Source organism: Varanus komodoensis, unplaced genomic scaffold (assembly GCF_004798865.1).
Source record: "Varanus komodoensis strain SLA01 unplaced genomic scaffold, ASM479886v1 scaffold74, whole genome shotgun sequence".
Lineage (NCBI taxonomy): Eukaryota > Metazoa > Chordata > Lepidosauria > Squamata > Varanidae > Varanus > Varanus komodoensis.
In genome coordinates this window covers 572,107-584,737 of record NW_025336401.1, presented here as the reverse complement: position 1 = coordinate 584,737, position 12,631 = coordinate 572,107, and the positions used below count along the sequence as shown (strand labels likewise).

At 61.8% G+C, this 12,631-nt stretch overlaps 1 protein-coding gene across 1 annotated transcript in view; it reads right to left on the bottom strand.

Annotated features, from left to right (window-relative positions):
- LOC123034969 (diacylglycerol kinase delta-like) overlaps nt 1-5,079 on the bottom strand; it is a 32,355-nt gene extending 27,276 nt beyond the window's left edge. The window contains exon 1 of the mRNA XM_044452785.1: nt 4,849-5,079. Coding sequence (XP_044308720.1) covers nt 4,849-5,043 — 195 coding nt within the window. The 5' untranslated portion in view covers nt 5,044-5,079. The remainder of the gene's footprint in view (nt 1-4,848) is intronic.
- Nucleotides 5,080-12,631: the final 7,552 nt, after the last annotated feature.

Below are 12,631 nucleotides of genomic sequence, written 5' to 3'. Positions count from 1 at the left end.
AGGTCAATGCACACTTGCTGATCATGGGATGCCCGGAGGTCCTGACGGGTTCAAGGAAATGGAGCTGAGGAGAGGAAGACTCAGAAGGCTTCTTGGTGGAAGCCAGAAAGGCCACAGAGGAGATCCCGGAGGGGCTGCACTTGGAGCCGGTGTGGCTGAGGTGACGCTCAGTGATCCGGCGTGTGGAGTGAGCCGTGCAGCCGCCACCCTTGCAGGCAGCACCCGGTTATTTCGGAGCGGACTGGGAAGAATTCCAACCCGGTGAGCAGGTGACCAAACGGCATCACGGACATCGATGCTCATTAGGGCAGGAGTTCTCATTTCATATAAGCATCAAGACTCATAAGGACCACTTGGCTGTTTTAGCTCCGAATCACAGTGGCCTCTTCAATGAAAAATGTATCTCAGTTTGCAATAAATTCCCTGTTACTTTTCATCAAAAAAGACGTGAAAATAGAACAGTTGGCGCCATTACGCATGTAGGGTGTGATCACCTTTGGAATACCATGCATCCTTTACTCTGCAACAATAAAAAGCCATATAGCTGGAAAAGGTTTGGAAAGCAGCCACAGGCAACCTTTCCTCCGCACAGAAAAGTACAAGGAGTCAGACTTTTTGGTCAAGGAAAAGCCACTTCCCACAACCTGGTGTCCCCCAGTCATGTTAGCCTGTGTCTCCCATCATGGCCTGGCCATTGGCAGTCCCACTCGGAGTCAAACGCACCTGCAGGGTCCTGGGCTGGGAAAAGCTGGTTTAGAAAAGGACTAGTAAAATGGGAATTCATTAGGCTTTTAATATGAGCTGGAAGTCTGATAGCACCTTGTGCTGTGGTGAATGAGAATGAAGGCACGGTGCCGTCCAGCAACAGCTGTGCATGGGCATCTGGGCCATTTTCACCACATTGCTGGGAGCTCTGCACAGAAAAGGCAGCCGCCGGGTGGAGTAGTAATTCCAGAAGAAGGATACCAGGTTCTGCTCCCAACACCACACGCAGCATCTTCTGCCATTCTGGTGACGAAAGCACTGGCTGGGAGCTGTCTCTGGAGGCCAGGGATGGTAAAGAGCACAAAAAGTGACAGCATTTGCCAGACTTCCTGCTTTGCCCCATAGAATCATAGAAGAGTAGAGTTGGAAGGGGCCACGAAGGCCCTCGGGTCCACCCCCTGCTATTGCAGGACGCCACGTTACACTGTCCCACTCAGAGGGCTGCCCAGTTTCACCTTGAAGGTCTCTGGTGTGGGAGGGCCCCCCACCTCTCCAGGCAGCTGGTTCCACTGTCATGCCGCTCTGACAGCGAGGAAGCTTCTCCTGATGTCCAGCCTGAATCTGGGTTGTCGCAACTTGAGTGGATTATTCCGTGTCCTGCACTCTGGCATCAGCAAGAAGAGATCTTGACCTTCCTCTTTGTGGCAGCCATGAGGGGCACCAGTGTCCCTCTGGCCACATATCCACCCTGGCTTTGCTGGGGCTTCTCTGGGCAGGGAAGTATTAACTCTCAAAATACGGGGAAATGTTTCTACCAATGCTTTGCAGCAGGCAGAGTGCCAGCCATGGATTCTGCTAAGATCAGTGCATTCACCTGGTGAGAATGTCAAGGCTTCAGCAGCTGTAATGGCACTTCAGGAATGAACATGGAGCCTTGAAATCGCAAGGCAGGGCAAGTGGTAGAGATTCAGAGAAAAAGGATGCTGCTGAGGTATGCTGGAGAGGTGCGGCTTTGTCGTTCGAGTAAAGATCACTCAGTGGGTGCAAGCTGGCCTGCGCTGCCGGCTTCAGACCCAGGAGAGGCACTGGCCCAGTTCGCGTGACAAGACGGCCCGCGGGGCAGCTCCCCTGCACGTCCCCTTCCGCTTGTGTCCTGGCCTCAGGCGGCCTCGGGGTGCACTGCAGCCTCCTCTGGAACGGCTCCATTGTCCTTGCAACAGCTTCTCTGCAGCCCGGCCCGGGCCCACCCGGCATTCCCAGCGAGTCCTGCGGGAAGCCACCCCCTTCCCACCAGCAGGCGCCGTTGACCCGAGAGGGGCCAACCCGCTGCAAGCCAGGCAGGTCCTCTGGAGCGCACTGGCTTGGGCGAGGCGAGCGGGACCGGCGTGCGCCATGGCAGAGGGACCGGGATGCCGAGCCCCCCGGGGAGCTCTGGGCCCTGGGCCAGGACAGGCCGGTGCTTGCAGCCCTCGCCCGACATGCCCGAGAAGGAGGCGTGGCAGGGAGCCCCTCCATCCAAGGCAGGTGTCCATCCAGCAGTCACCGCACCGGAGGCAGACCCCCAACGCCACACTTGCTCTCTGAGCCGCTCTGCTTGCCCATGTCGCGAGCCATTTAGCTGAGAGGACAAGGGCTCTTCTGAAAGCCATGGTGCCCTGCGGGGTTTCAGCAGCGGGGGCTTCTTGTGGCCCTCCCATCATTTTGATTTACAGCTCCCAGCATCACCCCCCCCCATAGGATATGCTGGTAAGGGCTGATGGGAGTTGTAGGCTGAATCATCTGGAGGAAATTGGGTTAAGATCTAGCAAGCAGCCACGCTGAGATCTGTGTGGACCCAGAACTGGAGGTCCACCGCGCATCCAGCAAGCTTCAGAAAAGAAACTGGGGCCAAGCCCTCGGGGGCTGGAGCATGAACATGGCAAGGCTCTTCCCAAGAGCAACGCAGGTCTCCCCATGGGGTGGCCATGAGCCCCGGGTGGCTTCTGCTCTGTGAAAAGCTGCTGGAACCTCAGTGCACTGTTGGAACTTGCTTCCCCTGCTAAATGTGTGACCGGCAACATGAGGCATTATTTGGGGAGAAGCAAAAGAAAGACGGGAGAGTAAAACAGGTGGGGGCAGAAGATGCTGAGCCAGGCTGGTTTGGTTGCTTACCTGGGTTTGGCCTTAAGGACAGTAACTCTCCACTGCCCTCTTGCAGCCTGCCCTGGGTGCAAAGGAGAGCCAGCTGCGTGCTGCCCCGTGGCGCCGAACACGGCCAGCCTTGGGCAGAGCCAGGCGGCAGGAGCTGGGGCGGCACAGTGCCGCAGAACACGGCCGCAGGAGCGGTGCGTTGCTCCTATGCTAGGCTCCTTCCTTCAGGCGCGGCGAGGGCACCGTCCTGTGCAGCCTGGCTCCTGCATGTGGGGTTGGGGCACAGGGGTGTCGCCCTGCCTTTGCCTCAGGCAGCAGAATCGCTGCAGCCAGTCCTGGCCCCAGAGGGCCCTGCACAGCACCGAGAGCCAGCCGGCTCCATCCCATTCAGAGGAGGTGCTCTGGCAGGCTACGGATGCGACTGAAAATGCCATTAGGGAATGAGCTCGGCGTGTTCCGACTCCCCGGCTGCTGCTTGGCCAGCTTCCCTGGCATCTTCGCCCCGTGCAACTCCTTTGCAGCACGGCCCGCGCTGCCGCCCAGCGCCTCAGGCCTCATCCGCCCACCTGCAGCAACACGCCACCGGGCTGCCCCCTGGCCACCCACCTCTGGCCAGCTGCCACCACGCGCCGGCTCCTCGGCCACTGCAGCCACGGCTTCAGAGACACGGAAAGGGCAGAGCATCCTTCTCCCAGCCGGGTCCGACACGGGCCCCAGAGGATGACGGGCCTCCCAGCCCTGCAAGAGGAGCTGCAGAGTGGGCCCTGTGCACGTAACCAACTGATCGCTTGTCAGCCACCCTGGCGGTGTCAAGCTTTCGCTGGAGATGGATTTCAGAGAATGCACGTCAGCTAATTTTTGTAATGGCTTGAGAATTGATTTTTCTCCCTATTGTCTCCAAGAAACAATAAAACATCTCTGCCTGGCTGCTTTCCTCTTAGCTGCCTGCATCCCTCACCAGAACCAGCCTGGCTTTTGCGCCTTCCTCTCATGGCAGGACTGCTGAGCTCTCACCTGTGCACTTGTGCCGCTGAGAGAAAATTCCAAGGGAAACGCTACCGGGAGATGAGGCTTCAGCACACTTTACCCTTGCAGATCCAGAAGCAAGAGCACACAGCGCCCGGATTTTCTGCCCACACACCGTCCCTACACAACCCCACTTGCATGTTGCTTTCCAGCACAACATGTGTGTTCCTCCGTGAAGGGAAAGCATCACAAAAAACAGCCTGCAGACTTTGCCCTGGTGACCAAGAGCTCTCCAGAACAGCCATTTGGTTTTTAAATCGGCAGCAGTAAAATGGAGGAGTGCAATCTGGGGCCCTTCCAATCCGGGCTTGTTGTAGGACGTTTTATGGCAGGTTTTATTTAAGTGACCCTAAGTTCTCCATTTAGAGGAGAACTGGAGGTCAGTACAGCCCAAAAAGCCAGACACAGGGGCCCGGGGCCCGCCCCTCCTCTGAGGAGGCCCTCCTCCTGGGGTCTGACACACAGGGGCTGAGCGTCCATTGCTGGGACCCCCAGGGGCTGAAGTCGGCCTGACCCAGCCGGCCGCCATGCCACCAGGCCCTGTCCTGCCTTGACCACGTCCGGCTCTGGATACTTTGGAAAAGCCATGAGCTGTGGCCTGAACCATGATGGATACGGCAGGAGCCAGACTGCTGGGCCTTCTCGCCTGCCTTCCAGAAGGGCTTGGGCACCGGAGCCTGCAGGCGCCTCCGGAACCCCAACCCTGATGGAGCAGCCAGCTGCGCCTGCCAGGGCAACCGCCAGAGAACAGGCACCACGGAAATTGCACCGGGCCCCCACGGCAGCCGTGGGGGAGCCGTCAGGCCCACGCGGGACTCCCAGCCAGGGGGCCATTCCTCTGCCTCAGCCGCCCCACCGCAGACCTCAGTGCGCATTTGCACGGCGGAATCCCATCTGCCCCGGCATAGGCAGTGGTGTTCCTGGACACCTGCCGATGGGAGCCGCCTCGTCTCCCCGCAAGGGGTGGCCAGCCCTCCTGGCCCTTACCTTGCTCCTCATCTGGCCGGAGGTGGACACTTTGCGGATGAGCTTGTGGGAGCTGCCCTCCTGCTCGCCATCGCTGTCCGAGGACTCCTCGCCGGCCGCCTCACCCGGGGCCAGCCGGTCCACGTCGAGGGAGGAGACGGACTCGCGCCCCTTGCGCAGGAACAGCTCCCGCGGGGGCGCCAGCTTCTCGGCCATCTTCAGCTGGTGGGGAAGGGGCTGTCGGGGCCCGCTGGTGGCTCACCTGTGTGCGGAGGGGGGCAGCTTTGAGACGGGCACCCCCGTGGGCTCCAAAGGAGAAAAGACCCTCGCCCCGGCGGGGGGCCGACCTGGCCCGCTCGCCCGCTGCGGGTCTTGCCGCCGCCCCCGCCGCCGCCCCTGCCCCCGCCCCGGAAAGCGGTTCCTCTTTTCTGCCCTCCAGTCGTAAACACCGAGCCAAGTCGGGCGGGCGCGTCTCCCTCCCGCCCTGGGCCGCTCCCGCTTCCAGATGCCCCTCGGCTGGGGGAGGGCTGCAGCTGCGTTTCTATGGAGAGACCACGGCTTGCCCCCCCCCCGCCCGCTCGCCCGCCCCCTCCCTGCCTCCCTCGCTCGCACGCTGGCCACTCCGGCGAACAGGTGGTTGGCCAAGGCCGGGCAGCGGCGCTCGGAAGCCGCACGCGGGGCTGGCGCAGGGGCGGCGGGCTGGTCCGGAGGTCCAGCCCCGCGCCCTGCCGGCCCTCCGGCGCGCGGGCGACCTACCTCTCAGTCGGCGGCTGGAGCCGCGGCGAGCCCGGCTGGCCGGCAGGCCGGCTGGCGCCCCCTCTCCCTCGCTCCGGCTCCGGCTCCGGCTCCCGCAACGCTGCGGGGAGCGTGCGCCACGCGCGGAAGAGCGCTCCGCCAGCAGCCGCCCCGGAGCCGCCGCACGTGTTGCTTCCTCGCCTTTCCGCAGCGCTTAGCAGCCGCGCTGAGCAGCGCTCCCTTCCTCCCGCCCGCCGGCACTGCAGTGACGGCCCCCCCGCGCTCCGAGCCGCCTCCCCCCGCCGCCGCCAGCCGAGCCAATCAGCCCGCGGTGCGGGAAAGGGCGCGAGCGGCCCGCCCGGGCTGCGCGTCGCGGGAACCGGCGGGACGCGCCGGGAGCATCCCCCCGCTCTGCGCTGGCATCAGCCGCCAGGCACATGCGGTGCCCGGGCGCGGGGGGGGCCGCATTTGCCGGAGCACGGGCCGTGGGGCAGGCTGGATTCCTGGGGCCCCACGATCTCCCGTGGGGCAGGGAGCCGCTCGGGCAGGAAGGACCGGGTGCGCCGGGACCGCGGCAATCCTGAGCTTGCACCCAAGGCCTGCCCTCGGCCAGCCTAGCGCCCTCCTCGGAGCAAGCAGGAGAGCAGTGCGGGGCCTGGCCACAGGTGGCCTGGGGGACCCTCTCGCTGCGGTCAGGCTGAGCAGAAGCCTTTGGGCTGTTGACCGGCTGGACTAAATGCAAAGTGCAGGGAGGTGGCCACCCGGGTGGCCATCCTGCCCGACGAAGAGATCTGGGCCTCTTGCAAGCTTGCGCAATTATTAGTGACCTTTGAGCTGCTCTAATAAAGGTGTTACCCCAATACGGACTTTGGAACGTGCCCATAGCTAGCAGTTACCACTGTCTTCTGTGCAAGGTCGGAATGCCAAGCGCTGCCGTTCAAGAGCAGGGCCTGAGGCTGGCGGTTAGGGACTCCTGCCAGCTGAACCCGGGACTTCACCCTCTGAGGGTTCCCTTGCTGCTTCCCTCTCCATCCAGCTGGGTTCACCTGAGAACCACCCAGTGGCTCTCCGCCCTGTTTCGCCTCCTCGTGTGGAACTGCAGGGTTTTGTCCAAGGGTGGAAATCATTTCAATGTATTTTATCATGTTGTAAGCCGCCCCGAGGTTTCGGCAAGGGGCGGCATAGAAATGCTATAATAATAATAATAATAATAATAATAATAATAATAATAATAATAATAATTTCTGAGCAACACCTGCATTTTCTGTTCTCAGAAATGGGGGATGAGCTGTGGTTTCTTTCTTCTTCCCTGCAGTCTTGAGGGAGCCTCCTGTGAAGGTTGGTTCCCCCCCCGCCCCCACTGCCACCGCTCCTGCAGAATCTGGCCACGCTTTCAATATAAAGCTAGTGCCAAGATCTGGAATCTCAAAAGCTTGCCCATATTTTATTTATTTATTTTTCAATTTATATCTTGCCTTTTTCCTACAAAGGGCTCAAGGCAGCTTACATCATTCTCCTCCCCATCTTATCCCCACAACAACAACCCTGTGAGGAAGGTTGGGCTGAGAGACTGTGACTGGCCCAAAGTCGCCCAGTTGGCTCCATGGCCGAGCGGGGACTCGAACCCGGATCCTCTGAGTCCCAGTCCCAGGCTCTTCACCACTGCGCCACACTGGCTCTCTTTTTTTGTGGACTTTCCATTTGCCTAATGAAGGCGCTACCCTAGTGTGCACCCTAATGGGGTCGCATAGCCTGGAACCCTGTTCGAACATTTCCAGGATGCTCCCACCCGAAGACCACCAGTAGCTCAACGCTCCCAGAGAGCTGTGTGAGCCGTGACTCTTCACCAGGCAAGATGGCAAAGAAGACAAGAAGGGGGCCTTCGGGCAGGAAGGGGGCTGGTGTGGATGCTGCGGGCTGGCCGTTGGCCACAGTCTTAAGAGGGAAAGCGGGGGATGTTACACGCATTCGGGTCAGGCTGTCGCTGAGAGAGCAGCTGTGGCTCCGAGGCGGAGCCCTGCCTGGGAAGCCATGCTCCGCATCCCCTGGAGGAAGAGGCCCTCCTGCCTGGGGCCCTGGAGAGCCTCCATGGCCCATCAGTTCCAGCGCACTGCACCTGGTGGACCTGGCGCTGATCCTGGCCAGGCAGCCTCGCTGCCCCAAGCATGTATGCGCCACATTTCAGACACTGCCTGCAGCCCTCCCAGGGGCCACCGGAAGCAGGAAACAACCCATGGCCCCTTCCCTATTAAAAAAATACTGTCCAGCCCTTACACCCCTTCGGCACAGGGGCCTTGACAGGCAGGATGCAGAAGAGAAATTGGCGCGTTCTTGAGATGAACAAAGCCAGAGGGGGTGTAGGCATGTGCACTAGGTTAAATGGAAATAAAGCATTGCAATCCAAGGGCAGAGAGCGGAAAATGTAGCCGGCTCCCCCTCTCCACTGGTGATGCAAGCAGAATTGGGTGCCATTTTGGGCATGTTCAGACAGAGGCCTCCTGTGCTCCCCAGGGAGCCCTCATGGGGGGGGGGAGGGCAGGGCCGTAGGCCTTCCTTCTGCGCACCCATGCATGGGGCTGCACCCAAGGGGCCTGGCTGGTGCCCTGCAGTCCCTTCCGTGCTCGTGGCTTCCTGAGCAACCCTCTTCGCTTTGCCACCATCCTCGCATGTGGGCCAAGCGATGGGAAGATGTGGTGGCAAGTAATCCGCCCCCCCAGGTCATGTCCTGGCGTTTCTATTCCCCCGAAACTTCCACCTGGACTCTGGCCCAGCTCCGCTCCAGGGCAGTCCGCCCTCCTGTGCAGCAGCCGCTTGCGAATTCCAGCACAGCTGAAGAGAACTTTCTGCATCTCTGAGGCCCATTTTCCAGGCTCCGGTGTGGACGGACAAGATGCCAGCCTCTCCCAACTCATCCCAGGAGCATGGCCTGTTGCTGGACATCACCCTTCCTCAACCTGGCGCCCTCCAGATGTCTGGACTTCACTTGCCATGAGCCAGGGTGGCGCAGTGGTGAAGAGCGCGGGACTGGGACTCAGAGGATCCGGGTTCGAGTCCCCACTCGGCCATGGAGCCAACTGGGCGACTTTGGGCCAGTCCCAGACTCTCAGCCCAGCCTACCTCACAGGGTTGTTGTGTGGATTAGATGGAGGAGGAGAATGATGCAAGCTGCCTTGAGCCCTTTGTAGGAAAAAGGCAGGATATAAATCGAAAAATAAATAAATAAAACAAATAAATGGCCGATGGCCAAGGATGCTAAGAACTGCAGCCCACAAGTGCAAGGCATCCCAGGGGCTCTTCCCGCTGCCACCAAAGGTCCGTATCAGATGCAGGCAGAGCAGATATTAGAGGGGGCGGGGGCAGGAAAGGGCTGGAGCTGCTTCCAGCCTGCACCGGTGGGCTTGCAAGCGCAGGATCAGTGTGGGGGCTACAGGGGCTGGGAGCCTCTCTGGCGTCCGGAAACATGGCCTCCCCAGCACAGGGAGCGTGGGCTGAGGGCGGCAGAGGGCCCCCGGGTGCCTTGTCTGGCAAGCCCTTGGCAGCACCGAGAGCCTCCCCTGGGCAGACGGAGCAGCCCCCTCGCCGGCAGGCATCACCTTTTCTGCCCCTGGAAAAGGCACCTTGGCCAAGTGCCCCGCAGCCCCAAGCGGGTGCTTTTTACCACTGCCCTCTCACACATGCTGCCAAGCAGAAAGCCCAGAAGCAGCACTTCTGAGTCCCTGGCCCCCGCTGCCCCCCCACGTTGCAAGAGCAAAGCCCCCCCCCCCCGCTGCCCTTCCCTGCTGCAGGCGCCACTGGCAACCTTGCTGTTCCCATGGCAAGCGCTGCCCCCTGGAAGGCCTTCCCACTCCTCCGCCTCCTCCTCGCGCCTGCCTGCGAGGGGACCGGCTTGTCGATCAGCGCCCACACCTCTCCCGGGCCTTTGTTCGCGCGGGGCGGGCTGCTCTTTCAGCAGATGGGGGGCCGGGGCATGCAGTGGCGTGGGCTCTCCAGAAGAGCCAGTCCCGCCCCTGCCAGTCCCGCCCCAGTCCGCTCGCTCCTTCCTCCTTCCTTCCTTCCTTCCTTCCTTCCTTCCTTCCTTCCTTCCCGGGACAACCTGGAAGACTGGCGGCCCAGGGCCAGCGGGGGGGGGGGATGCAGAGCTGCCCCTGCAGGGGATTCCACCCACTGGCAGCGCTGCCCTGGCACCAGGCAGCGTTCCGCTTCCTCAGCTTGTACTAGCCAATTTCAGCCTTGCCCAAACAGGGATGCTGCCAAGGGGCTGCGCTGTGACTCCCAGCGTTCCTGCCAGCTGCTGAGCGCTGAGCCTCGCAGTCAAGCACATCGGGGGCACCAGAGTGTGAGGGGAGTGTTGCTCAGGCCAGTGGCCATCGGGCCGGCCGGTGGCTCGGCATTTGCGGCATACAGTGGCCCTGGGCTGGCCCCGTCCCCTGAATGAGCCCGGCCTGCCTGTCCGGGGGGCACGTCCTCAGGTGTCTTCTCTGGCAGCCAGACCCCGCCGTGCAGACCTCTGATCACACAGCAGGTGGAATCCCCTGTGGCATCCGGGTCCACAGGATGCGGTGATGGCCACCAAGCCAGAGCGCTTTCGGAGGAGACTGAGCGAATGCCTGGGGAAGGAAGGCGATCCGTGGCTACTGGCCCTGGTTGCCCCAGGTGACACGCGTCTCTTGGAGCAGGCTGGGCCTGCCCTGCGTGCGTGAGCAGTCCTTGAGCAGCCGGCTGCCCTCCGGGGGAACCGTGTGCTGGGCTGGAGGGGCCCTGCTGACCGCGTCTGGCTCTTCTCACGACCTCAGACCCCGGCGGTGAAGCGCAGGCAGGCACCAGGCTGCAGCCAGGTTCTGTCCCAGAGAACATCTGCGAGTGGAATTTGTGGATGGATCACGTACACACAGGTCACATTTTGCATGAGTAAGCCAACTGTTTGTACACATATGTATTTTACCTTTCTATGTGGATGAAACATTTCCATATGCACTGAACTATCTTACATAATGGCACTATAATAGAAGGTATGGAAGGCAATGCCGGCGGCGTGTGACCCAAGCCAGGCTGGCCACACTCGAGGTGACGGGCAACAGATGCTGCGGGACATTTTCACGAGCACAGCAGACTAGTTCCCACGTTCGTTACTATGGTCCGTTTGGCCTTAACTTGCATTTTTAAAGGAATAAGCTGTATGGTAGTTTGTTCATAAGGACGAATGTTTGTGACTCAGATGCTGGTTACCTGGAGACTTCCTGCACGCTCGTCCTCCACCTCCTCATGTTAGCTGTCATGAACACTCATCCCGGTTGTTTGGGGGTGCCAAAACCCCCGCAGGGTTCATGGTTTTGGCTGAGAGGAACTGCCCGCCACTTCCCAGAGGGATGAAAAGCAGCACTTGCAGCGCAACGAAAGGGCCACCTGCAACCCTCGCTTCCACGCAGTTCCGGAAGGCGCAGAATCCCGGGCTCCCTGCGGCCCAGCGTCTCTGTCCCTCTGCTGTGCAACCTGGCCGATTCAGCGCCAGCTTAACGTGCTTCATGGCCCCTCCAGCCCCCCCCGCCCCCCCCGCGCTCCGGAGTGTGGGGCGGGCAGTAGGGGTGGGAATCCTGGACGGGCCAGCCTGCAGGAGGGAGTTCTCGACCAGCGACTCCCCGCAGCCCAGGGCTAGCCAAACGTGCCGGTGGCTTGTCGAAATCCATGCAGCCGGCCACCGGTGCCTCGCCGTCCTCAGGGCTCCAAACCCGGGCAGGGGGGCAGGGGAGCTTGGGCTTTAAAAGGCCGCGCGACTGCGCATCGCCCAAGGAAGCCCCGGAGGCGGGCGCGCTCCTCGCGCAACTGCGGCGACAAGCAGCCCGGCACGCGGAGGCCGCGCCGCCCCCCGGGACCCGCGCTCGTCTGCGCGCCGGCATCGGCCCCGCCAGCGGCGGCATTCGGGAGCCCCCTGCCGGCCGCCTCCGCCACGGGAGCAGAGCTGGCGGGCGCAAAGGCCCCTCCGGAGGAAGCGGGGCACTCGAGCGGCTCGGGCTCGGGCTCGGCGGCCCCACCAGCAGCCGATGCGCACACCCCCCGCCGCCGCGCCTCCAAGTCTCACCCTTTGGCACTGCGGCCCGCCCGGGGAGCCTCAAAGGGCCAGGCGGGCTGCTGCCGGGCCTTGCCTCCTTCTCCCGAGCGGAATGACCAGGCTGGACCCAGAGAAGCTGGTTACCATTAGCACCATTTAATGCAACGTGTGATTCTGTCCCTTCCCACCTCCCCCTTCCCCACAATTGCACCCACATCCAAGGCACAAGCGGGCAGAGGCAGTGCCAAAACAGACGTCGACACCTCCAGAAATGAATGAAAATATCTTGCTGGGGAAATGCTGGACAGCAACCATAGATTTCTGTAGTGTGTAGGAAGTAGAAAATTATACACAGCGATACATGTGCTTAATAACATAGCAACACGCCGCGTTGGCACTTGAGCTCCCCTGGCACCGAGGAGGCGCTGCCTGGGCAAGGGCCGGATGCTCAGCTCAGCCCGGAATGGCAAGAGGGACAGGCGGGGGGGGGGGGGGGGGGCAGAAATGCGTGGGGCCTGCAGCTGGAAAAGTGGGAGGGAGGGTGCTGTCCACTCTCCCTGGCAGGCCGCTCAAGGTGGAGGCCGGGGGCATGGGGAGAGGGGCTGGGGAGCGGCAGCCTCCCAGGCACACAGGACACTTCCTCGCTCAGCTGCCCCAGAGACTTTCTCACCTGCTTCAGGTTCTGACAGCAGCGGGGGAGGGCATGCAGCCAGGGATCCGAAATGAGGAGGGTCGCACGGGGCAGCCCAAGGAGGCACTACCATGTGGGCCTCTGGCCTCGCGGGTCTCGCAAGCACCGCCCGACCCTCACAAGGGGCAGAGATGAAAGCCGACTGCCCACGGAAGCCGGGGCCAAGCCACAAAGCCACTCGGCCTGGTGCAGGCTCTTTTCAGGAGCGAGCGAGCGAGCGAGCGAGCGAGCAAGCGAGCGTGCCCGAAGCGCCTCCACACAGCCTGAGCGCTGCTCCGGTCGTGCAGGATCCAAAGTGCCCCGCGGGGCTCCGAGTGCCAGCACCCCCCCCG